The sequence below is a fragment of the Carassius gibelio genome, chromosome B16 (genome assembly GCF_023724105.1).
Source record: "Carassius gibelio isolate Cgi1373 ecotype wild population from Czech Republic chromosome B16, carGib1.2-hapl.c, whole genome shotgun sequence".
In the NCBI taxonomy this organism is placed as follows: Eukaryota; Metazoa; Chordata; class Actinopteri; order Cypriniformes; family Cyprinidae; genus Carassius; species Carassius gibelio.
The window spans coordinates 29,402,262-29,428,724 of record NC_068411.1 but is presented as its reverse complement, the minus strand read 5'-3'; the positions used below and the strand labels follow the sequence as shown (position 1 = coordinate 29,428,724).

Sequence of the window (26,463 nt, the reverse complement as noted above, 5' to 3'; positions counted from 1 at the left end):
TGACAATTCAGCCACAGTGTTTATTAATGCTGTTTTTCATGAAGCAAGTGCACAACAGTCCATTCTGGCCAGAGGTGGCATGTAGCAATATGTACACATGGTTTTATCTTTAATTCACAAGCAAGCCTATCATCAAGTGGCTGCCATGACTTTAAAAAATACATACAAACAAAACGATCCGGTTACATGCATGGAAATCTTACTGACTTCTATTAAAGAGAAAGAGAGAGAGAGAGGAGAAAAGAAAGAGATGCACAACACAGTGATGAGAAAAACAAAGGAGTTCAGAAGCTGTATTTGTTCCTGATGCCACTTAGAATAAAGAAAGAACATACATACATTACGTTGAAGGACAGTAATAATAACAATAGTATTCCTTTTCTCCTTAGGTAATGCAAACATTCAGATAATTGGAAAATAAAGTCCCAATCTACTCTTTGTATAAAAAGAAGCGTTCAAGTCAACAAAGGAGAGTTTCTTCACAGAAAGGTCTACAGGAAGTTGGAAGGAAGAAGGGCCAGATCTATTGTTGCACTTGGTGAGTGTGCTTCAGCAGACGGGGAGAGAGAGGTAGAGGCACAGCAGGGCTGAGGGGGGTATAGTGTGTGTTTGAGTCGAGGACGGGACGGGACGGGAGCCAGGCTTTATGTGGCGTATCTCTTCGTCCACTGTTTAGCTATTCTGTCATGTTCTGTTCTGTTGGTCAAGTACTGTGTGGCGATGCTCCCGACCAGAGGATCCGCTGCGGACACAATAATAAAGACATATTTCATCTGCTTAGGGGATAAACTACTGCGCATACTTGTGGTTAATAATAATAATAACTACAGCTGCACAGTTAAAAAAAAAAAAAAGTTTTTCTTTTTCTTATTAATAAATAATAATAATTATTATTAAGACTGCTAAACAAAATAAATATTACACTACACTATTTTACTGTATATCCAAAAAACATTAATAATAAATTATGAATGTTATAGAATCACAAACTGTATTATGTCATTATATAACAAAAATATAATAGTTTTATATTAATGTTATTATTATTATTATATAGTTTATTAATACCTACATTTTTTTATTTTGTAATATTAAGACTTATTTAGAAGGGACAATATTTTAAATAAATTATTATGATTACATAATTACATGAATAATACATTATTATATGTTTTTTATATTTTATAGTAAAATTACAATGTTCTATGTTATGACATATTACATAAGTAATTGTAATTTCTTTTCTCTGTAAATAAATAATTATATTTCATTGATGTAATATTTTAATACAACTGTAAAATTGCAATACTAATAACACATTATATTTATTTTTTATTTTATAGTAAAATTACAATATTTTGTGTTATGTAATTTTTTCATTAATGCAATAATAATAATAATAATAAAAAATTACATAAAATATTATATTTTTTCTGTAAAATAAATTAATATTTTATTTATATAATATTTTATATTACAGCTGTAAACTTGCAATACTAATACATTTTTTAAAATATTTATTTTATAGTAAAATTACAATATTTTGTTATGTAATATTTTTCATTTTATTTAATATTGTAAGTAGTAATATAATAATACAATAATAATAATAATAATTAAACAAAGACATTATATAAAATATATATATATATATATATTTTTTTGTAAAATAAATAATACTTATAATATTTTATTGATATAATAATTTATAGTACGTCTGTAAAATTACAATATTAATATGTACGCCTGTCTTCATTTAGTCAGAAATCTTCAGGGAGCTTGACAACAGCTGTTTTAAAAACACACTGTGCATATATTTAATTAAATTGCAGCCTTTGCAATTTACACTAAGCCATAACATGATTCAGTTTCATTTTATTTATTATATACAGCCTTAACCCCATGTTAAATCTGAAATTTAGCATGCAACTGGTCCCGCACACATGAATGATGATGTGTTTTAGGTGATCAGAAGAAGTCTCACCTGGGTTGCAGTCTGTGAGGAGAGAGCAGATGGACAGCAGCACCTTCGAGATGGTGAGCGCCGGGCTCCAGTTGTCCTTCAGGATGTCCAGACAGATCACACCCTGACTGTTGATGTTACAGTGATAGATCCTCGTACGAAACGTCACCTGGGAAAGAACAAGACAGTAAGTGGAAGGCTGAGAGGATTCAATTCGTTACAACATCAGTGCACCATTTATTAGAGCGTGCATGCTAAACGCAAGCTAGGGTTATTATAGCTCAACCACTGGAAAAAAAAAAAATAGTTGCATTGTCAGAACAAACTTTTTTTTTTTTTTTTTATCAGATGAACAACAGCAGAGAACAAACGCTTACAGGACATTTCTAAATGAACGTCCTGCTTTACATGGGCTTTAGAGACAGACTGGAAGGGGTGTTAAAGGACAAAGACGAAATAAAATGGCCCTTAAGGCACGGACAGATTTTTCTGAAAGTTGAATGCAAACTCTCGTATGCCTCAGATATGTCTTTGCTCTTACCTTGGGTGGTTTAAATGGGTAGTCAGGTGTAAACGCAATGTCAAGGAAAAAGACCCCTCCTTCATACACAGAGCCCGGTGGTCCTAAAATAGTCGACCTCCATTCATAGATGTTGTCTCCTTTGGGACCGGCGCTGTTAGTGGAACAGAGAAGAGATTTGAGAAGTTAAATCAGGAGTCAAGCACCAAGAAGAAACCAGACTCTGCAGACACATCAGCACTGGCCTCATGTTAAAACAGACCAATCACTGAAAACCAGATGCTCTCGCTCTCCACTGACCATCTCTGGAAGAGAGGAGACTTAGATATTGCCATCAACCACCTCAAGATACAATGCACTATGCAGAATCCAGTCATACAAATTAACATTTACTGTATAATGCAGAATGTCATGGAATTTGGCAAATTTTGGATGAATGAATCAAAAGCAGGTCAGTACACTTAAAACAAAAACAAAATGTGATATGGACTAGTGTCTTTATACCATTTAAATATGAATCCTGCATGTTGTGCATATCTCTGAATGGCACAAATGTGGAGTTTTGTTTACTACACACATGAAGTGCATGCAAACTTTGGTTTAACTTAAAGAAACTGACAGAAATATATTACTTAATGTAATGATAGTACTACTAATAAAAGTAGCATTATAACATTATTTTAAGGTAATATTTTCCCCCTAAAAAATTTATTTCCTGGAAAATTCAAAAAAAAAAAAAAAAATCAAATTCTGAAAAGAATAAAAAAAAAAAAATACATAAACACAATATATATATATATATATATATATATATATATATATATATATATATATATATATATATATATATATATATTTTTTTTTTTTATAAAATCAATTATTTAGAGATGCTTTTGATGTAAGTTTAATGAAACTATTAAAATGGAATCCAGAAAAACATTGGAAAGCAATGAATTAAAAATAAATAAATATATTGAGAAACTTTTTTTAATAGGGCATTAAATGTAATTTTTGTTAAACTTTTAATAAATTGCTGTTAAATTGTGTAAGTTTCACAATTTCAATTAATTAGACATGCTTGTTGATTAATAACATTTAATTGAATCCTTAAAAATGGAGTCTAGTAAAAAAAAAAAAAAAAAGGAAAGCAGAAATATTTAAAATGGAAAAAAATTAAATTTGGGAAAGAATTAAACTGAATTCATAGGGCCCAAAAAAATGATGAATGACCTTTTTTTAAAGTAAATCTAGATATTTCAAATATGCCATTTTAGTGTGATGAAGATCACTAAGAAACACTTAAAAATCTAATAAACAATTTCTAGTTTTCTTAAAACCTCCGTCTGACTGTGACATTATTAATACATAAAAGAAGTGTAAATTCTGCCGAAACCAGACGGCTGAGCGTTCAGAGCACATCTTCCAGCTGGTTTGTGATACGTGTCATGCTGAAGATTTACTGAAGACTCGTTCGACTGCTGTATCTGTGCCAGACAAACAGACCGGGAGCAGATCCAGCCCATAATAACAAACAAACAAACCTAGATCTGGGGACTTGTGTTGTGGATGCTAGTCTGTCTCCTGGCTCTTTTTCTCGTGAATTTTTATTCAACATCAGCTGTAATCAAACTAAACAGCGCGGTGTTGTTCAGAGACACACAACAGATCTGCTGTGGCTTTACAGGTAATATTTTCATTGGTAAAACTGAACAAAAACACAATATTTTTTTTTTTTTCCTGAACTGTTGCATCAAATCACATTTGCACTCGTGCAAAGATGAAATAGTAATTGAACATTTTTTACCATGACAGAAAAAAAAAAAAAATGTAATTAAGTTTAACAATATATATATAAAAATATCTTATCAGGTAGTTTTAGAAACAAAAATCATTAGACGTTTCAGTTCTTGGTGGTTGCTTTCTGACCAAATTCTAAAACTGACCCAAAAGCACAGAAGAAGTTGAATACTTTGGTTTGAGGGTTTGTTCAAATCACTAATAGCCCATGAACAATAAGAAAGCACTAATAACTCTGAATGACACACATACTGAAGCACGCTTCAAACGACGGTTTGTGGTTCTTCTAGTGAGCGGGTCATTTCCTGTAAATGCCCATCTGCTTTCAATGTCGTGACTATTAACTGCCGGCAGGTGCCAGTGGCCAAAACCTCTGTTCGGATGAGACGGGCAAAGATCTCTGGGTGCATGCCAACGACCAACCATCACCAGCGCTGTTAACAGACCTTGTTATTGAGCTTTCATCTTACTATCCAAACCAAAACATTAATATAAAACGCACTGGTTCAGCGCTCCACTTCAAATCCTTGAATTCTAGCGCTTATCTGGAAAAACAACACAAAGACATTGCACTTACATTTATATGTGATACAACCCCTGCTGCACGAACAGCAATATATTAAAAGTAAAGATGACTTCCAAAATTAACTATTCGCTAAATGCAGAAATGCAAAATGAGTAATGGTCGACTCACAGAGACCGAAATAGTAGATGATGTTTAATGACTGTAGAGCTCTAAAGAGTGCCACTGGCCTTCTGGGAAATGCAGTTTAATATGATCTTTAGCATTATAAAAGCATAACATGCCACTTATTTTGTTATTAAAGGTCAGATGCTTATTTTTTTTTTTTAAGTAACCAGCATGTCAGTGCTCAATATTTTTGATAGTTGCAGCTAGTAAAAAAAAAATAATATATATATATATATATATATATATATATATATATATATATATATATATATATATATATATATATATATATATATATATATATATATATATATATATATATAATTTATATATTCAATGATCAATGTATATTAAAAATTAAATGCTGAAAAAAATTATTATTGAATAAAATAAAAGTATATATTTAAAATTTTTGTATTTTGCCAGCAAAGAAAATAGTTTAGAAATATATACGTTTAGTGAATGTATATACAAATATTTGAAATCAATGTTGAAATCAATAAAAAAAATATTTAGAGCATATTTTAGAGAATTTTTAAAAATATTTTTCTACAAAGTGGTAAGAAATATAAAAAAAAAACATAAGCATTTAAAGTATATAAAGTATAAATGTTTAAAGTATTTATTTTAAAGTGTTATATTGACTTGAAATAGATTTTTTAAACACATTATTTTAAACGTATACTGCTGAAATACTACGAGCTCGATGCAACAGTAGAGAAGCGCTCATTCTTGTTCAGACCGTCTCAAAATCACACCTGACAAACAAGAGGACAGCCATCGCTTACCGTGCCAAACACATCCACTGCCAAAACCATTCTGCCGAGATCTCACATCCACTCGAGCCAACAGACCATCGCTGCTCTTTTCCCAAACACACGCTCATCCCCCACACAGACCGAGAAAAACACCAAACCACAAGCTCTTTATCCCTGCAGCCGCAGCTCGCGTCTCCTCGTGGGGAACTGGACATGCAGTCCACTAAAAGCTCTTCAAAGTTTGATGTTCTGGCTCACGGCAGAAGGTCAGAGATCCAGATGAAGAACATGAAAACACACTCAAGTACAGGTGCTCTGTGCTGCGGTCGAGTGAAAGGTGAGATGGTTTTATCACAATGACTTTAATGTGATTATTATTCACCCATTAATGGAAGATATCAGCCAGAAATTCAAATCATTTGCTTTCATCATTTATGCGCCCTCATTCCAAACCTGTATGACCCTCTTCTGCCAAAAAAGAAGAAAATAAGATATTTCGCAACTCAAACAACAGTAAATAATGACAATTTTTGGAGTGAACTCTACCTGAAGAGTCGATAGACTAAACTTGTAAAGCAGCTTTACAGTGGATTCATTTCTGTCAATCAGTTTTTCATGTTTCAATGATTCCAAAACAATTACAAACACGGTCTTTGTATATATAAAAATCAAGATGATTTCCTTTTAAATGCAATTTAAATGCAATCACGCAGTTTCATCTGAGATAGCCATTGTGCTTTTTTGAAAAAGATTAGAGTCAGCTACGACACAGAAACGTGATTTAATGATGTCCGAATGGAAATTCCCATTCGCTTTTGGTTTACTCCACCCCAAAATGTCAATTCTGTCATTGATTACTCACCCTCATGTCATTTCAGACCCGTAAGACCTTTGTTCGTTCATAAATTCAGATATTTTTGATGCATTCAGAGAGATCTTTGACCCTCTCATAGACAGCAATGCAAGTAACACAATCAACATCCAGAAACATGGCAAGAAGATCAGTAAAATAATCCATTTGACATCTGTTTTCATTCAAATCAAAGCATAAATAAATGTAGAAAACATATCCCTACCAGTTTGGGAAGAAACCTCCATACCTTAAAGTTAAATGGTCTGTGACAACAACCCACATATTGTCATTCTCTATTTGCTTTTGTACCCCTGCATTACTGAACATCTAATTACTGCAAAAAGAAAATGCAATGTGGAACAATGTGTGATTATTAATGTGTGGGCTACAGGCAAGGCTGAGCGATCTGTCAATGTGCAAAGCTAATTAGCAAACACACATTCAGCCAGAAGGTCAGAGCAGGATTAAACACAAGCTGCAGGCTCAGACATAATCAACTATAAAACCAGCTCGGACATGTTTAATCTATGACCAATGTAGTGGATAAAAACATTATTAAATAGGAGCCTTGTTAACGCTAGTCGATAACGATAGACAATGCAGTTTAGTGCACACCTGAGAGATTGGAAAAATGATTTCGGATTTCTTCAAGATTTCTGGATCCATTCTACAGCTTTGTGCGACGAATAGATAAAAATGTGTTTTTATTTTTTGTAGATTTTTTTTTTTTTTTACCCCCTTCTGTAGTTCTTCAATCTCAATTAAGGCTGAACGATTTGGGAAAATAATCTAATTGCGATTTTTTTCCCCAATATTGCGATTGCGATTTAATATGCGATTTGTTTTGTAAAGATTTTTTTTATCCTCTTTTTTTCCCCAACAAAACGTAATGAATTATTTAAATATGACCAACACAATATTAGATGCATTTTGTGTGAAATGTTCTTTCCCATAGGCTGGGCCTATTTGTTATAATTAAATTAAAACATGTATGACTTGAAATAAATGACATTTTTATTGAACTGCTCGTTACAGAAACATCTATGGCTTTGCCACTGTGCATTTCAATAATTTAAACAAAGGTGTGCGCACTTTGTAAACACTGTGTGCAAAATTTACAGTCTGAAGAAAAAAATAATTAAAAATAATAATTATCTTACTGCTCCAAAGTCAGTAACATTTCACACAACTGCAACAGCATTTGCTTTGAAAATATTTAGTAAAATCAAAATAAATAAAGTTATAAATAAAAAAATTGAGAAATGCACTTTTAAATTAGACAAAAACTATTTGAATATTATAATTTGGAATAGATCAACCTCACTTATCAAGTACACAACAATAACACACCACACAGACTAAAGTTCACTACGAGTATGGCACTGCCAGCTATAATGATCCAACAGTTTTGTTCTCAGTGGCTCACAGGTTTTTTGCTAAGAAAACCAGAATATTGACTTTTGCTGGCTTCAAGGATGAGCGAGTGCAAGTCACAATATTCCCTCCTGTGCTAAAAAGACGCTCTGAGGGAGCGCTTGTGGCAGGTACAGGTACTCTGGTAAGGCTCAGCTGTGCGGCTTGACCACATATCTGTAGTGCTAGCAAAAAACTCCACCGTTTTAACCTCCGCGGCGACTTTCTCTTTACACTTTTTGTACAGCTCCGGTATGGCAGTCTGACTGAAGTATGTACGGGAGGGTATATTGTTCCGTTTATCAAGCGTATATGTCAATGCCACGAATCCAGGCTTGGTCACCGTGCTGAGAGGCATCATATCTTTGGCTATGAACTCGGTTATTGCCCGAGTGATTTCCCCGTGCCGTTTTGAATTACGTTCATACGGAGTGACACTTTCGAACATTTCGGTCAGTGATCCCTGTCTTGAGGTATTTGGCCTGTCTGGCGCACTGGTGCTCGGCATTTTGGTCATACAACTGTCATACATTGATTTGTGGTATTTTTTTAAGTGCTGAAACAAGTTTGTAGTGTTATGCTGTGTTCACACCAAACGCGAATAGAGCGTCTGGCGCGAATGATTTCAATGTTAAGTCAATGCAAAGGCGCGTTTACGCGCGTCTGGAGGTCTCGCGGCGCGAATGGGGCGTTAAGCGCGGCGCGGAAGACGCGAATTCGCCTCATTCGCGCGTCTAGTTCGCGCGAATGACGCGAATTGACGCGCGAATAGAGCGCATCGCGCGAAACGCGCGTTAAGCGCGAATGGTGCTTTTTGTGCATTTAGCGTCTGCCGCCCGAGTTGAAAAATTTGAACTTTGGCGTCAATTCGCGCTGCGTTAACCAATCAGGAGCCTGCTAGGAGTCACTCATTCAACAGTATGTTCCTGCAGTCTCGGGTTGTGCAGGAATACCCTTCTCCACTCATTCAACAAGGAGGAACGACTGATGTTGTCAGTGAGGAGTCAACCGGAGCTACATGACAAAAGTTCATATTTCTATAGAGACCGGAATAAAAAGGACCTATGTATATATATAAAACATATTAATAGATAAATTGAATAAAGGCCAAAGATAAGAAACGTTTCATTTTACCCCAAACGAATTATATTTTATCTTGAGAGACATCAGAGCCAGCGGCAAATGTCAGAAAATCTAGCCGAGGAAAGGCTACTCTCGGCGGATACATGATGACGGAGCTCCCGCTGATCGCATGGAGCTCATCTCTGAGATCGGCGAAACACATTTTTTAAATAGACGCTGTCATTATAAATAAACCGCATATTTGAGTTTAAAACAACTACATTCTCGCCTGAAATACGTTTAAAACTACATTTCATGACACAATAACAGTAATATTTTGAAAATTATCCGAATAAAAATGGCGGTTGAAAATGCTCCGTGGACTCAGCTGGCAGAAGCCCCCCCATGACGCGAATTCGCGTCTGTTGTGAAGTTAATTTCACGCGCGAATCAAGCGAATTACTCGCGCGAATGAAGCGAATGATCTCAAAATGGTCAAGCCGCAAACTAGGCGCGGTAGACGCGAATTTGACGCTCTATTCGCGTTTGGTGTGAACACAGCATTACCCCGTGAAGTCGCAACGGGAGCACGGCATGCTCTGCATAACACCTGAAGCTGTGCAGCATCTTCTTTTTTGAAACCAAAATAGTTCCACACCACCGACGTGCTGTTCCTCTTTGAGATTAAAGTCGCAGCTGTGTCAGTTACTGACTGTTCCGTCGAGGCAGAGGCCATTGCGCTACAGGTTAAAGATGAACTGACAGGATGAAAAGTTGTTGCAGCCGAGTTCTCCGCTCTTTCGCTCGCGTCACGTGCCCACCTCAAATCGCGCACGTTGCGATTAGAAAATCGCATTTTCTCATATCGCGATATTATCGCAAATGCAATTAATCGTTCAGCCTTAATCTCAATCCACGATAGTCACATCGCAGGGTGTGCGATCAAGGCTGTCGTAGTTGATCCGTTATTCAATAACTAAGAGAGAGAGAGAGAGAACGCAAGAGAGAGAGAGAGAGAGCGCGGCGCGAGAGAGAGAGCGAGAGAGAGAGTGAGCGAGCGAGAGAGAGAGAGGGCGAGAGAGAGAGAGAGGGCGAGCGAGCGAGCGAGAGAGAGGGCGAGCGAGCGAGAGAGAGAGAGGGCGAGCGAGCGAGCGAGCGGGCGAGCGAGAGAGAGAGCGAGCGAGAGAGAGAGCGAGCGAGTGAGAGAGAGGGCGAGAGAGAGAGAGCGAGAGAGAGAGAGGGCGAGCGAGTGAGAGAGAGGGCGAGCGAGTGAGAGAGAGAGCGAGCGAGTGAGAGAGAGCGAGCGAGTGAGAGAGCGAGTGAGAGAGAGGGCGAGCAAGTGAGAGAAAGGGCGAGCGAGTGAGAGAAAGGGCGAGCAAGAGAGAGCGAGAGAGAGAGAGGGCGAGTGAGTGAGAGAGCGAGCGAGCAAGAGAGAGCTAGAGAGAGAGAGGGCGAGCGAGTGAGAGAGAGGGCGAGCGAGCAAGAGAGAGCGAGAGAGAGAGAGGGCGAGCGAGTGATAGAGAGCGGGAGAGAGCAAGAGAGCTTCAAACAACACAAGCGCTGTTTTGCTCTCTCTCCTTCGCTCATATTAATCAATTGACACGATGGTGGCGATGTTTAAATCATTTAAACTGAGAATGTAAATCTGCTCACCCCATTTTTTTTTTGTAAGAAAAAATTAGATTAGATTTCATATCGCAATATATATCCCAGAAAAATAAAATATCGCAATGTCATTTTTTTCTTCCCGATATCGTGCAGCCCTAACTAGTATCCTATAAAAGTAACTTGGAAAATTCACACACAACTATATGTTGTTTTGTGTGTTAAAACAGCACCTTATGTACTACAAATGCCAGATTTTTCCTGCAAGATATCAGGCAGTGTTTAATTACTAATGATTTAACCTGGGTAACTTCACATTCAAGCTGCTTTTCAAAGCATGTCAAAGTTTCTGTTATCAGATCTGGCCAAATATGACACGCATTCATATTTATTTATTGATTGATTTATTTTAATTTGTCTATGTATTAATTATTTCACTTTACATATTGATTTATTTAACTTTGTACGTTTCATTTGATTGATTTAACTTTATTGATTGATATTTGATGTGATTTATTCTACTTGACTGATTTATTGACTTTTTTTAACTTAATTTATTTGATTTATATTAGTACTTGATTTTACTGTATCGATCGATTTATTGTAATTTATTTACTCTGCCATATCAGGATCAATAGATGTATAGTTTCTCTTCATATTTTAGATCTATTTTCTAAAACGGACAGAAACCATTAGCAGCTGAAGATTTGGTGCATCTCTAGTCTATTCCTTGCACAAAACTTTAAAAAAATATAATGCACCAGTCGTATGGATTTAGTTTCTTTTAACAGAGGAGAGCAAACTCATGCTGGATTGGAGCAACATGAGGTTAAGGAAATGATTATGTTTATTTTTTTGTCACTGAACATTTGCTTTAAATGGTTTCTATAATCAGCATCTCTATCCAAGGAGACTGAGTTCAGCATTTCTGCGCAGTCCTCTTCTGTAATTGTGTATTCATTCAGTTAATATGGTCTATTATGCAGTGCCGCAGTGGTTATCAGAACAGGAACTTAATGAAGCAATCTTCTCTTCCTCTGACCGTGAAATACCCTGCTAGCAATTACGGCTACGGCAGCCGAGTCGAGTCTGTCTGTGCTTTCTCTGATGATACAGCTTCTTTTAATATGATACCGTCCACTAGCTCATCTCCCGCTCAAATACGCAAGCAATTAGTTCCCAAACGAGCGCTTGAGAGGGAAATATTTGCTCGATTGAGGCCCAAGTGAATATCCTATTACAATATAATTTTCCACGTCAGTTGAAAGTGTCTATTCTGCCTGGCTGACGAATTCTGTTGCACAAAAGTACCATGATAGACCCTTTTTAGCGCTTCGATTGCTCATGTAATCTGATTTCCACGCAAATCTATTAAAACTGCCAGGGGGGGTCAATGTTAAACTTCCAGTCTGATGGTGTGTTAAAACATGATCCCAGCGAGCAGCGGCGCAGCAGGACGTCCCAAACCTTCAAGACTCAAGCATTGAAAACGACTCCAGATCAAACAACAGTGTTTCCACACCAGGCTAAATAATCAGAGTCTGTCAACATGTCTGAAAACACTTCATAACTAGTTCATAGCTGCGTCATTCTTCAACTACAGCCACCGTTACGTCTTAGGCACTGATTTAAAAAAAATGTTTTTTAGTGTCAGACTAAAATTATCTTGGAAACATTTTATTATTTTGATTCTTTTCAAATGTTTTTGACATATAGCTTTTATTATTTTACCAATTGTATAGTCCTTCAACTAAAGTCCACAACAGCTAATAATCAAATCAACATAAATCTCACTTGCAAAGAGAAAAATAATTACTTAATACATAATAATAAACATATTATAATCATTAAATATAAATAAATTAATGTATTTTTATTATTATTATTATTATTATTATTATTATTAATGATACTAGCTTGACTATTTTATAATAGTAACAGTAGTATTATTAGTATTAATAATAATAATAATAGCAACGACAACAACTATTATTATTATTTTACTACAAATGAAAAAAAGTACCCAAAAAATTACTAATATTTTTACAATGGTAACTATGAAATTAGCCTTAAACAAGACAATACATTATTATTATTATCATTATTATTATTATTACTACATGTGAACTTCATGGCAATGAACAAAATCACAGTAACGATTAACATAACGTGTAAATGCACGTAAAGCAAGCAAGCTAGTATGCATAAGCATAAGGGTTGATGAAATAACACATAAGTGATCCAGAGGGAATAATTTAATAAAAATAAAAAAATCTGAAAACCAACAAAATAAATTCAAGCACTTTCAAAATCTTTTTTTTTTTTTCATTTTCACAAACTTTCAAGTATTTCAAGGACCAGTGGGAACCCTGTTAAAAGGCCATTTTAAATAACAGAATTATATTTAATAGAATTAAATGGAGAAAATGAAACCAGTGAAGGCCAAGAGTGTCTAGTTGAAAACAAACAAACAAACAAAAAAAAACACACACCTGGCTGGTCATTAGGAGACACATGACCATATCCCTCTTTTGATTTGAATTGTGTGCATCAGTTTTTATCTCAGGTCTAAGAGGAGGCCTTCGACATCGACACACATGATCAAGATCATTCCCCCTCATGAATATGCATATATCCTCCCGTCCTCAGCTAATGGTCAGGAGGTGAAAAATGACTCCTAATGCTAATCAGCAGCCAGCAGTAATGTGAGGAACGAGAGCTGACGTCCCCATCAGCTGCTGATGCAAGCATCTCACACAGATCAGATAGAGAGGATGATGCAGGTGTGGGTGCTATAAACCAAAACTCATGCTAGGAGTTAAAAACTAATCCATAAATAATCATTTAAATGTTAAAAACGCCTGTGTTGCCAATTCCAAAAATGATATTTTAAACCAACTGTGCAAACTGTATGTGCATCTGTGATGAAGAGATTAGGCCTGTCGCAATAATTAATATATCGATTTATCATGTAATACATGACATCCATCATTTTTGGTGACGCAATATATCGCCCATTATATTTAGGTAAAAATTACTTCATGTTTTGTGCATTCCACTCGCGTCTGTGTCTTTTGTAGCTTCTCGTACACAACGTCTGACTAATAAATAGTGATTGTTAGTTAGTATTGCTGAAAAACACAGAGTAAATGCATGTGCTGTTGCCAGATCTCACGGCTTCATTCACTTCCTGTGAAACTGCTGCTGGTTCCACAACAGCGTAAAACTCACAATATGCTGCCAGAAAAAAAAAAAAGAAAAGAAAAAAAAAGATCTCGATCTGCGCCTGCTGTTCTCTTTGTTGACTAAATCCATATTTCCATCAGTTCAACTCAAAGGCACAAAACCTGTGCACAAATATCCAAAGAACACCTCCAGCTTTCTTTTGGGACCGGGATCAGCGTCCAAGTAAACGTGATTTATTATTACGCTGGCATCTGGAGATTCATTCGTCTGGCAGAAGGGACACATTTCACAGGTATGAATGAAGTTAGAGGATGAAAAAGAAACCACGATATGAGATATGATCTGTGAGAACATCCCTCACCGTCACTTTAATTCCTAAAAGAGAAGATTTCAGCAGGTTTGCTCCGAGCTATGAATGTGATAACGCAGAATATGACAACTTTATCAGTGATCTCCAGTTAAAGACGTGGATTTATTCTGAAAGAGCTGATATTATCTTTAAGACGTGGATATCGTTGGATAATGTAAATAGATACAGTGGCACTTCGGAGTGAAACTCACACAGAGTTTGTGTTCAGATCATGAATGATGTGCTATTACAGACCACAGACGATAAAACTGGGAGATAAATCTACTAACAGCTGCCTATGGAGAGTGGGCAGTCTCTTTTATCAATATTTGAGAAATATTACAACAATAAGAGTAGGAAATAACTTAAATGATGAAATGTCACACAACTTAAGAAACAACTGCCTGAGGATGTATAAATGCCAATATAGTAATAATAATAATAATAATAATAATAATAATAATAATAATAATAATAATAATTAGGGATGCACCGACATTTCAGCCACCGAAAAATAGACTTTTATCACCGAAACAACACAGCCGAAATGTTGTGATGACGCAAACAGAAACCGCGACCTGCACGTGCACCAGCATAGCGCAGACCACGAGCTCCCCGCGACATTCACTTAACACCAGTGAGAACATTCCCTCTCTTCGTATTCCTTTATTCGCAGCACTAAAACGTCTCCTAACAAAGAGATTAAGATGGACCACGAAGTGAAAACAAAGAAAAGTACAGTCTTATAGAGTCTGTTAGCACACGTCTCACTGAGATCTTGTCGGATCCTCTGCACTTCATCGCGAATGTGCTTGATCCGCGTTATAAAGACCATTACTTGGATGCGGAAATAAGGCAGCGCGCACGAGAAATGATCCAGGCCGCGCTGGATGCGGAGAACCCGCGTGGAGACGGAGAAGCGCCAAGCGCAGGAGACAGATCAGAGCGCAGAAAAAAGACTGGTCTCTGCACCAGATGAGTGGCATGCACCCTCGTTGTCTGATATGTTCAGTGAAATTCTGCAAGAAAGTGCCTCAAATAATAATAATACGTTGGCTATTTTGTTCTTTAGGCTACTATATATATACACACACACACACACACACACACACACACACACACATATACATAATATCAGATTGTAGCCATATTTATGCTAGATTTTATGCTAGATTTCTGCTTTAATTTGATAAAAATGTTTATTTATGCCCTGGCCCTATTTAAATACACTCTCTCAAATATTTCTCAAATGTCAGGCAGATGACAAGCTCAACTGCTCAACAGCTAGATGGTTATCTGTCTGAAGTCCCCATCCCCAGAAGTGATAACAGTCTTGCCAACTGGAGAAGTAATGCACTTTCTAGTCCTACAGAGAAAAATTTCAAATGCACTTCACCTAAATGCACTTTGTTTTTATGAGAGAACGGTTCATTTTAAAACCTTTCTGCAGGCCAGTAGGCCTGTACATTATTATTAAATATACACATGAGTGGGATACATTTTTAGTTTGAATTTTATTTTATACTGTGCATTGTTGCAATGTGCTTAATAAATATTTGCATCATTTGTAATTATGTATTTTTATGTTTTTTTTTTTTTAATTAGTTATGTAATTGTAATTATCTTTGAAACTTTAATATTAATTTATGCAATTGCAATGTCTTAATTTTAGTAAAGTTAGTACACGGTCATAGCAATAAATGCAATGGTACTAATAATTGGCATAATTTCTTTCGGTGTTTTGGTTTCGGTTTTCGGCCTTGGTTTTGTCTTTTTCGGTTTCGGCCAAGAATTTTCATTTCGGTGCATCCCTAATAATAATGTTTTTAAAAAGGGGTTGGGAATCCAGATGATTTAAAAATATTAAAAATGCTTTTTTAAAATTAAAATAATGAACAAAAATACATAAAAAAGATAAAAAAAAAAGAATAAAAAAAAAAACTTAACTAAAACATAAATATTAAATGACACCAATAATAATAATAATAATAATAATAATAATAATTATTATTATTATTATAGAAAGTAAAAATAACTGAATTAATGACACCAAACAAATAACTGCCTGTGGATGTATAAAAATATATAATTTTATTTTTCATTACATAATTTTAGTAAACCGGTTTAAAATATGGGATTAGGAATACAGATAAATGTAAAGAAAAATAATAATAATTATAATAATAATAAATATATATGTGTGTGTGTGTATATATAATAATAATAAAAAAATTAATAACAGTATTATTAACAAATTATTAAATGAAGTGATTATATGAATCAGTCTATCTTTTTTGATTACATTAAATTGTATTTTTCATTAAACTGTATCTAGCTTGCTAGATATCACTCATTAAAAACACCACCTCAGCATTAATATGTCAATGCTCTGGATTTTCACTCACAAACACGCAGCATCGTAGTGGTGATTAGTTCTTAATCCAAATACATCTGCTATTTACAACCATATTATCTCATCTCTCTCACGTGACGCTCAGGATCGCTCTGAAATGCATCTAAACACAAGGGCTAGTGGGTAATTATTCTCCTGATACAAACATGAGGGCAATCAGTGACAGTGTCAGTTCCAGTTATGTGCTTTATTAAGGTCTGGTTTTCCTCGCTGGGCCCCGGGGAGCCACTCATCCCTTTTCTCACTCGCCCGCCTGACAGCCTCATCAACACACAATAACCATTATCCTCTCTCGCCCATTATCTCTCTCTCTCTCCCGGCGCAGGCCAACACAAAGAGCAGCACGTTTACAAGCAGCAGACGCTTACCTGCAGTTCGGTGGAGGGTCAAGTGTGATTTCTGCAAGCTCCTTCTGAATCCTGCAACACAAGAACATATTGATTTATTAATTCAGCAGAGATTGTTCATTTAAAAACACACAATAAGTAAAAATTGATAGCCTGAATGTACTCTAAGTCGCTTTGGATAAAAGCGTCTGCTAAATGCATACATTTAATTAAAATTTTAATTTAAAAAGAAAAGTACATGCAGATGTTAAATATGGTTGAATGCTTAAATATTATTCTGTACACACTCAGGTTGGTTATTTATGTGAGTGACAATTACATACATACACACACACACGTATATATGTATTACACACACACACAAAATAATACAATTAAAGGATTTTTATTACAATAATTTACATTTATTTAGCAGACTCTTAAGCAACTTACAAATGATGATGACTATTTATTATTAATAAATTGTTTTTATAAATAAAGCATCAATAATAATAATAATAATAATAATAATAATAATAATAATAATAATAATAATGACCAATAACAGTTTAATATTAAAGTAATTCAATATTATTTAAAAATAATAATAAAAAGGGAAGCATTTTTATTATAATAATTTACATTTAGCTGAAACTTTTAAGCAAATTACAAACGATGATGATTTTTTATTATTAAATACAAATATTTTAATTATTATTAATAAGCATCAATATTCAAAGTAGGACAATAATTATTAAACAAAAACTGGATTCTATCTATAATAATAATAAAAATAATAATAATAATATAAATGAATTGTATTTTTAATGTTTTGTAACTTTATTTGTAAATAAATTGTAATCTAAATTTATTGCATAATTGGAGTTTTTTTATGATTGTTCATTCTTCCTCAGAATTAACAATCATTAGCATCTACAATTGCATAATGACTCATTGTATGAAATCAATTTTAAAGAGATGCCTCACACCAAGCAGGATAAACCAGTCATGTTTCTCATTCATAGCTGTCAAACTGAAAATCACAATTTCCTGTAAAACATTTTTAAAATGCATTTAAATGTAGCTTTTCCGCGCGTAGGTGGTGATCTAATAGATTTCACCATTTTCAAAACGTATATTTATTTATGTGTCACTGCACTACAAGTCTGAACATCCCTGGCATCTTCTGCGAGCGATACCTGTTGTTATCTCAGAGGTCCAAGCGGATGTGGATTCAAGCGGTTTTTCCATTTTCAAGCAAAGTGACTCACACACACAGTAACTGCGACCATCAAGCCTGTTATTTAAACACGTTTCCCTCGACAGTCGGCTACAACAGGAAACCATTCATCATCAAAACATCAACCTTGAGTAGTGGGTCGCTATTTGTGGCTGTTTAAGCCGCACTAGATCACTGAAAAGAGTAAGCTGTTCAGAAGAGAAATTGATTTATGACATAAAAGTAATTGCTCTTCATGCATAAATATCAATTGTAACTGCAGTACATCTACTTTAAAATTAGGCTTGGAATAAACAAATTTTAAAAATATTTTATATAATATTAGTAAAAAATTATATTATATTAATAAATTACAAAAGAACAAATTATAATTTTTCTTTCATAATAATAATAATAATAATAATAATAATTTTCCTAGCATTATTAGAGTTAAATAAAAATGATATAATGTATGCAAATTATTTAATAAATACTAAATATAATTTTTGCAAAATAAACAAATTATGTATTGTAATATAAAGCTATAAAAACAGTTACTTTTAATGTTTTTAAAATAATAATAACAATAGTATAGTATACAAATTATTTGTATGTTCTGGATAAAATCTGAATTTATGGCATAATCTGAAAACTGTAATTGTTTTTAACATTGTTCATTATGTCTTCCAAAGAATTAGCAAACGTTAGCATCCTTAATTGCATAAAGACTCCCCTTTTCACAGAAAAAACAACAGCATGTGAGTTTGGATTTGGAACGACATGAGCGTACTGTAAGTGAATAGTTCACAGTTTTGGGATTACCGTTACTTTAACAAACAGACCACGATCATTTAGCCGAATCCGTTGCTAGTAAAAATGCACAAGCTAATGGTTTTCATTTGGAGGCCCAAAACATCAACGCCGTTTTCTTTCATGAACAAACACTTTCGATGTTGACGTCTAAACCTTGAGGGTTCTCGAATGGAGTAACATCAAGCACAGACAAAAACCATCCTCATCCTAGATCGGCCTCTTTAGGGATGCTCATATTAACCGTTTACCGAAAGTAAAAAAGGTGCTGCCTCTGATTACTGAGCACATCGTTTCCAGTGATGCACTGACTTTCTTCAGACTTTTCCGTCTTTAACCGCTGAAGTTCGAACATGTGTTTTCCACGACTGTATGCACACTCGCTCACTTATTTTCATGCATTTTAAAATGTTTAAAAATGTGGAAACCACTCATTGCATCACACCATCTCCTGACTGCATTATTATTTGTAAAATAGGGGCTTTATGGAGAGCGTGTGTATACATGGTTAAGTATAACAGATTATAGTTGATTTATTTAGGGAAATGAACAAGTGTCTCAGTCCTTAGGGGAATATTTGGCCAACCAGCTTATTCCTGCTTGAAAAGCTAAATGTTATTGATAGTGTAAAAAACATCAACTTTGAAGCAACACTGCATTCAGTGAAGGTCAAATAGTGAAAAACATAATAATAGTTCATTTAAATGAAACTGGAATCAGAACCAGAAAATGTGTATACTGTAATATCTGTTGAATTTTGACATTGCCAACCTTTAAGTCAAGTCACCTTTACTTATATAGCGCTTAAAAGATTGTGTCAAAGCAACTGAACAACATTAATTAGGAAAACAGTGTGTCAAATTGACAGTAAGTAATAAAGAGTATCGAGGACTGAGAGTTCAGTATTGTGCATTTTTCCTTGCAACAATTTTAATTTTTTTAAATAGCTGTTTAAATGTTTTGAATGGAACTGTAATCTGAAATTTGCGAACGATTCCCAACCCTAGTTGTGAGTCTGGAAAATGAACCGAAATGAACATGTCTAGTTGGGTTGTTGATATGCAGTGGAAAGCAGACGGAAGAGGATGCTGCAGTCACTGTTATAACAAGCACTGTGTCCCAGGCAAAGCTTTGCTCAACTGATTACATAATGCCATCGTACTGCAGTCAGGCCTTCAGAGAAACTACAGCGTTGCCAGCGAGGCCTGTTCACAGAACGATTGTGATACAGCATGTAGAACAACAGAGAAGCAAACTTCAGCGTGCTCCAATCATCTGCAAACAAATGTAGCGTTCATTCATCCTTCAGAACGACTGCACAGATCCCTCCGGTGTTAAAGCATGCAAACCTAGATTTAGTTTGCAAGTTGAAAGCTTTGACACTGAGAGGTTTTTACATGGTCTGCAAAGGGAATTTTCTTATAACACAGACCAGTGCATCTTATCTTTTTTTAACAGGGTTGGTTGGCTTGTACTTTAACGCCATGCCAGATTCCCTGGGGTATTTTCATTGCAAGAAACAAGATAAAATGGTATAAAAGAGCAATTTAAAAACCTCTATCAGGTTTCTGAAGTTTGCTTTGGATGGACAGTCGAAAATAAATTCAGGGATTCACTGTTTGCAGAGTAACAGAACTTCCCAAAAGAACTTAAACCAGCACAATTCAATAACATTTTTATTTTCGAAAAGGGAAGACTAACCATATAATCATGCATTGTTAGGCTAGTAATATACATAAACTTGTCAACTATTAAAAAGGAAGAAAAACAACTAACAAAAGCCATGGCTTTGAATCAAATCAGCAGGTAATCTGGCACAAATCCATCCATCAATTGATAGAAATTAGCCAAATTATAGCAATGCCGAGATGGACAGGTTGTGTGACACAAGAGCGACAAAACCATGAACAAAACCAAACTAACTTAATATAGATTCATCTTAGTAATGTAGATATTGTTGGACCTTCAATCTTAATTTTTGCTGCTTAATGTCATGTCAAGAACCCATTATTTATCAATTATATTAAATGACATTTATTCAGTTAGCAGATGCTTTTATATTAAATAATAACAAAAACAAGGGTTTAATCCATAGCGACTTAGAAAAAAGGAACAAAACCAGACAACATTAAATCCTGGCTCACGTTAATAATGTTGTATGGTCAAAATGATCAAAAACTTCTGTTTTCCTGTCCCAAAATGGCCATTTAACTAATCTTGATTCAATATTAACTCTGTAAAGCTACCTATTGCAATACAATATACGTAGTCACTTAATAGCAATGCTCTCCTACATATTTAGCTATTGTAACTGCGCTTATTTCCGTCGTTGGTTTAAGTGGCAGCGGGTGGTAACAGACTAGAAATGTACGGTTTTATACCATCATGCTGATAACATTTCTTTAGTACGTGGGAAATCCTATGTACAGCTCAAACCACTGTAGGGAAACCCCCCTTACTACATTACATATAGTTAAGGATTAATTTCAATTGCTTATTTGTGTGTGAAAGACTATTTTGCTTCTGCTGGGTGAATCTCAATTCAAATCCAGTCAGCTTCAAAGCACCAATAAGACATTAGTGTCAATACATTTCCAATAATGTCCAAAACACCAATTTGAGCACCATTAAAGCAGATTTGTTGAAAAGCAAACAGCCGGAGCGTTACCTCTTGGCACTGGTGGAGAGTTTGGCCGCGGTTTTACTGGAGATCTTGGTCTCTTTCTTCTTGGGTGCAACCAGATCCCGGTCCTGCTGAGGAGGTGCTGTCTCCCGCTGCTCGATGTCTGAACTCCCTCCGCTTGTGCTGGGGCTATCATCTGGTCTCTGCACCTCACTAGACATCTTGGCCCTGGAAAACAACAGGATTCACACACAGTTACATTAGCAGACTGATGAAGTCACTGGGGTGTGAAGTCACTAGTTGTTTTAATTCCAGCTGCGCTGAATTAAGACGAATAAAACGGTGATTTCTAACTGGAATAGAAGCCAGAGGAATCGGATTAACTTTCAACAAGAGGTTTTTTACTTTAAAATGCTCATTTTTTGCTCTGAACATTGAGCTGTAATTAACAAACAGCTTTTCTAGGATTGCATACAACAGCTTTTTTATTTCTCAAAACAATCTCACAAACTAATTTCCTAAAGTATGAACAAAAACAACACATTTCGATTTAAATCATCCATAAAAACATGTCACGTTTATTTCAGTGCAACCATTTATGCAATGGTAGTTTTACAAACAATTTACAAAGAACATTTCTGGGGCCTCACGTGTAAAACATTGCAACCTAAAGGTATGTGTATGCAAAAAATGCAAATGCATTTGTAAAACCAATTATGTTTTTATATGGAAATTTTGGGGGAAGTCGTGGGAATGCATGAACATTTGCATGGTTTTATAAGTGACATTTTGTGCAAATGCAAAATCTGCCTTCTGTGCATGTACACACATCTTTAGGATGAATTAACTTTTTAAAATTCAGAATTCTGGGGTGTTTCATATAAAACTTTGCCTAGATTTCATCCCAAAAGTGTGTGTACACACAAAATAAATATTTTTGCATATGCATAAAAAAATTCAGACTTATAAACCCATGCTTACGTGCATGAATTTTCATCCAAAAATAACACATATGGAGCATATAACACATAGTATAACTATACATAACCTCATCTAATTATAATTTCTATGCATATGATATACAGTATAACCTATAATGCTTAAAGAATGAACCGATTTGTTTTTGGTGTAAAAGATTTAGATTTTAGTTTTTTGTTTTATGGATCAACTCAACAAGTGATAAAAAATGACCCCATTTACTTTAATGCACATCTCTGGTCTTATTGCACACATTATTCCAATAACAATAATATGAAGCATTTCTATGCAACTGTCACGTTCATTCATCATATGCATCAGTCACTTTTCATAATTCCCAATGGATTAAATCATGTTTTTTCTCATTGAATTTTAATTTTGCATGTCTAATTATAAAGTTGAAGGTCTTACAAACACAATTATATGCGGACTTGCATCCTTTTAGCTAGATTAAGGCGTTCATCATCATAACGTGGCCCCACTTTTTATTCAGGAGGACTTTCAAGCAGGCACTTCCTGTATGGTCACAGGAAATAGACTGAAATGAAGTAATACTCTAGAATTTCTCCCAGACGTTTGATCACCGTCAAATCATGATTTAGATGTTTATCTGATCTGCGAGGGTGCTGCTGCTCTCCTCAGACGACAAGCCGAAATTCTTTCTGATGTAACAGGAGATGCGGCGGTGAGGAAAACCCTCTGATCACAGGCTTTAAAAGCCACATGAGTCTAGCTAATAAATACCTATGGAACCGGTGCTCTCAGCTCAGCATTTAAACCAAGATAAAAGATGCATGATGTTGAGAGAGCACAGATGCATACTGAGAAGAGACCTCGCTTTAAAGTTGCCCAAGTCTGCATTAGGTCACCTCTTTTTCAGATCCAAGTCGTAAATGATCACAGATACACCAACAGGAAGGTATTAACACTTCAGAGAGCGGATTTTACGGGTCAACTCGTTTTGTGATAATGTAGGAAATGAGTCATAAAACATTTCAATTGCAGCGCACATGCACCAGTGAGTTAATGGCTCCAAGTCCAAATGCAGTCGGTGTGCTTCGTTTTTTTTTTTTAGACACAACACTGTAAGTTAACGGTCCTGCTTCAAATAGATCATGCTTCTTCCCAGTCACTGATAAATCACATTAATGTGTGAGTCTCGGGTTCTGTTTAGCGACCTTTAGTCCCTCGTTCACTCATTCAGAGGTAATGTATCTTAATGCTTGAGATCTGGACTGAAATTAAAAGGCTTAACCTCTCGCGGCCCACACAAACTTGACCGTTGTGCAAGAAAACCAATTCAGCCCTTTAATATACACACACCATAAAGCAGAATAATGACCCACATACCATAAACCTTGGTTGTAGAGATGTATGCATTTAAATGTAGGCATTTAGCAAACGCTTCCAAAGCAACTTACAGTGCATTCAGGCTAACATTTTTTACCTAACATGTGTTCGGGAATCGAACCCACAAGCTTTTGCGCTGCTAATGTAATGCTCTACCACTGAGCCACAGGAACACAGATATCTCATTCCTTTTTTTGTTTCACATGCTCTCTCTCTACACAACATTTCTACACAAAACAAAAAACAGGTGTGTGTGTGTCTGTGTGTACCTTTTATACATATACAGTATAAATAGGATATCATGCATGCACAAAATACCTATTCAGGGGCGTATTTTTACATTTTCGATTTGAACAAATAATACAGTAATGCAAACCGATAACACAACAGTACATAATACACTATTTTAGGTCCACAAAATGAACTTTTTTGAGCATAATATGCATCATTTTTCTGTAAAAAAAACCCTGCACCCATAAAGGTGCCAAATTATGCACCTTTTAGGGAATATTTGATTCCCTAAGTACACATTCACTATAAAGGCACTATTTTAGTGTAGTGAATGAGTAATAAGGATACCAGCTTTAGGAGTGTAGCCTATATTTGAACTCAGAATGATACAAATGCAGTCAACAGAACACCCCAAAACGGTGTCACCACAATATCGAGGGTTTTCTCCATCTGAAGCACACAGAGGTGCTGTCTGGCAGGAAATATCTAGTGTATACTACAGCGTGAAGGGCACTGTAGGCAATCATAGAAGCACCTGGCTGTCAGACGCAGAAACCCTGCAGCTGCGTGCGCGCGATTGAGGAGCGTCTGTTTATGCGGGAGGCCGCGAGCGCTTCGGGATCCCGCACTAAATATGCCGAACAAACGCGACCGTCGAGTCCCATCGAGCTTCCGCCGCGATATTCTCCCAACGCGGCGAAAACCACGCGATGATTCGCCCCTGATGACCACGATGAGCGACGGGCTCGGCACAAAGGAGAAGGCTGGTCCCGCACATCCCCGCACACTGAGGGGCAAAAACAAGCACTTTCGCGGGACATTTAACGACTTTTTCACGCGAGGGTATTTACCTGGCGAGCGGCCCTCGATGTGGAGTCCCGGTTCGCTTTTCCTGGATGATACCGTGTAGTCGGAGTCGGGCCGTCCGCTCGTTCCCGTCTCGTCGCTATTTAACTGAAGCTTGCAGAAAAAAAGCGATTACAGAAACTGAAGCAGCCGGACCGCCTCTGTGCGCGCTCCCGCCTCGGCCGTGCACGCGCGGCGCGCTCGCCTACGTGCGCGAGCGTTAATTTGTTTCGATGCGCTTGAGGGGACAGGTTTGTTGCAACGTTTCCTCACACATATGACCACAAAACCAGTCTTATGAGTCGTTTTTCTGAAATAAAGATCGTTAGGATCGGACAATATTTGTCTGAGATACAACTGTATGAAAATCTGTAATCTGAGGGTGTACAATATTGAGAAAATCGCGTTTAAAGTTGTCCAAATGAAGATGTTAGCATTGCATATTATTAATCAAAAATTAAGTTTTGAGTAGGAACGTGATCTTTATTTAATATCCTAATGATTTTTGGCATTAAAAAAAAATCTGTATTTATGTATTGTATATGTATGTACTGTATACAACAATATATTGTTGGCTATTGATACAGATATACCCCAGTGACTTAAGACTGATTTTGTGCTCCAGGGTCACATTTAATAATATACCCCTAATAAAGACGAGGCATAAAGGGCCTAATTAACTTAATGAAACTATAAAAAATCAAATCTTGAATTTTGACAAAAACGTACTATTGTAACGTCCACCAAAATATCAGATACAGTAATAAAACTACACTAACTTGATATTAACCACTAAATAAACAAATCAGTTTGAAGGAGATCTCATTTTAATTTACTATGGTTTTACTTAAAATTAATTAGTAAATATCATATATTAATAATGTTACTAGTATTAAAATAAATATTAAATATAAATAATGAAAAATAATTTTATATATAAATATAATTTATATTTAAATATAAATATAGTTTTCATGATAAAGGTGATATAAAATATACGTTACACTTGTTAATACTTTTATTAAATTTTTTAGAAAAGTACATAAATATGCATTACTAATGTTACTATATTATAATAAATATTAAATATAAAAAATCATACAAATATTTTAATGTAATTTGATATTTGAAAATAATTTATGATATATTTATAAATACATATAATAAATATAAATATAGTTTCCTCGATAATGGTAACAGGACAACATTACACTTTCTGCATTTTTGTCTTTAATATTTTTATGTATTCTTTTGTCACATTTAAGTTTTCTTTAAACAGCAACAACGATACATTATAATTTATTTAAAATGATCATCTAAAATAAATAAATAATTTAGGGGTTGAATTAGAGGGTTCATTCATTGTATTATTAATCTATTTGTCCAATTATATTTTGGTCTGAAAACAAGTCTATGATATCTCTGCATTTAAATTTCTCCATTAGGCTCAATGCTGTGGGGTGTAATTTC

At 35.3% G+C, this 26,463-nt stretch overlaps 1 protein-coding gene across 1 annotated transcript; it reads right to left on the bottom strand.

Moving 5' to 3' along the window:
• ube2e2 (ubiquitin-conjugating enzyme E2E 2) lies at positions 1–25,184 on the bottom strand. The gene is made up of 6 exons (XM_052579034.1): positions 24,999–25,184; positions 21,634–21,816; positions 16,979–17,029; positions 2,505–2,637; positions 1,985–2,132; positions 1–742 (listed from the first exon to the last, which is right to left on the bottom strand). Exons 2-6 carry the CDS (start codon positions 21,807–21,809, stop codon positions 645–647), a joined length of 606 nt encoding a protein of 201 aa, XP_052434994.1. The 5' UTR covers positions 21,810–21,816; positions 24,999–25,184; the 3' UTR covers positions 1–644.
• Between the last annotated feature and the right edge of the window lie 1,279 nt (positions 25,185–26,463).

Excerpts from the sequence above, each read along its gene's own strand:
- ube2e2 (XM_052579034.1), bottom strand. The coding sequence starts at position 21,809 with ATGTCTAGTGAGGTGCAGAGACCAGATGATAGCCCCAGCACAAGCGGA. Across the intron at positions 17,030-21,633 it reads CTCTCCACCAGTGCCAAGAG|GATTCAGAAGGAGCTTGCAG; the intron begins GTAACGCTCCGG and ends CTTGTGTTGCAG. Across the intron at positions 743-1,984 it reads CCTCACAGACTGCAACCCAG|CGGATCCTCTGGTCGGGAGC; the intron begins GTGAGACTTCTT and ends TTGTGTCCGCAG.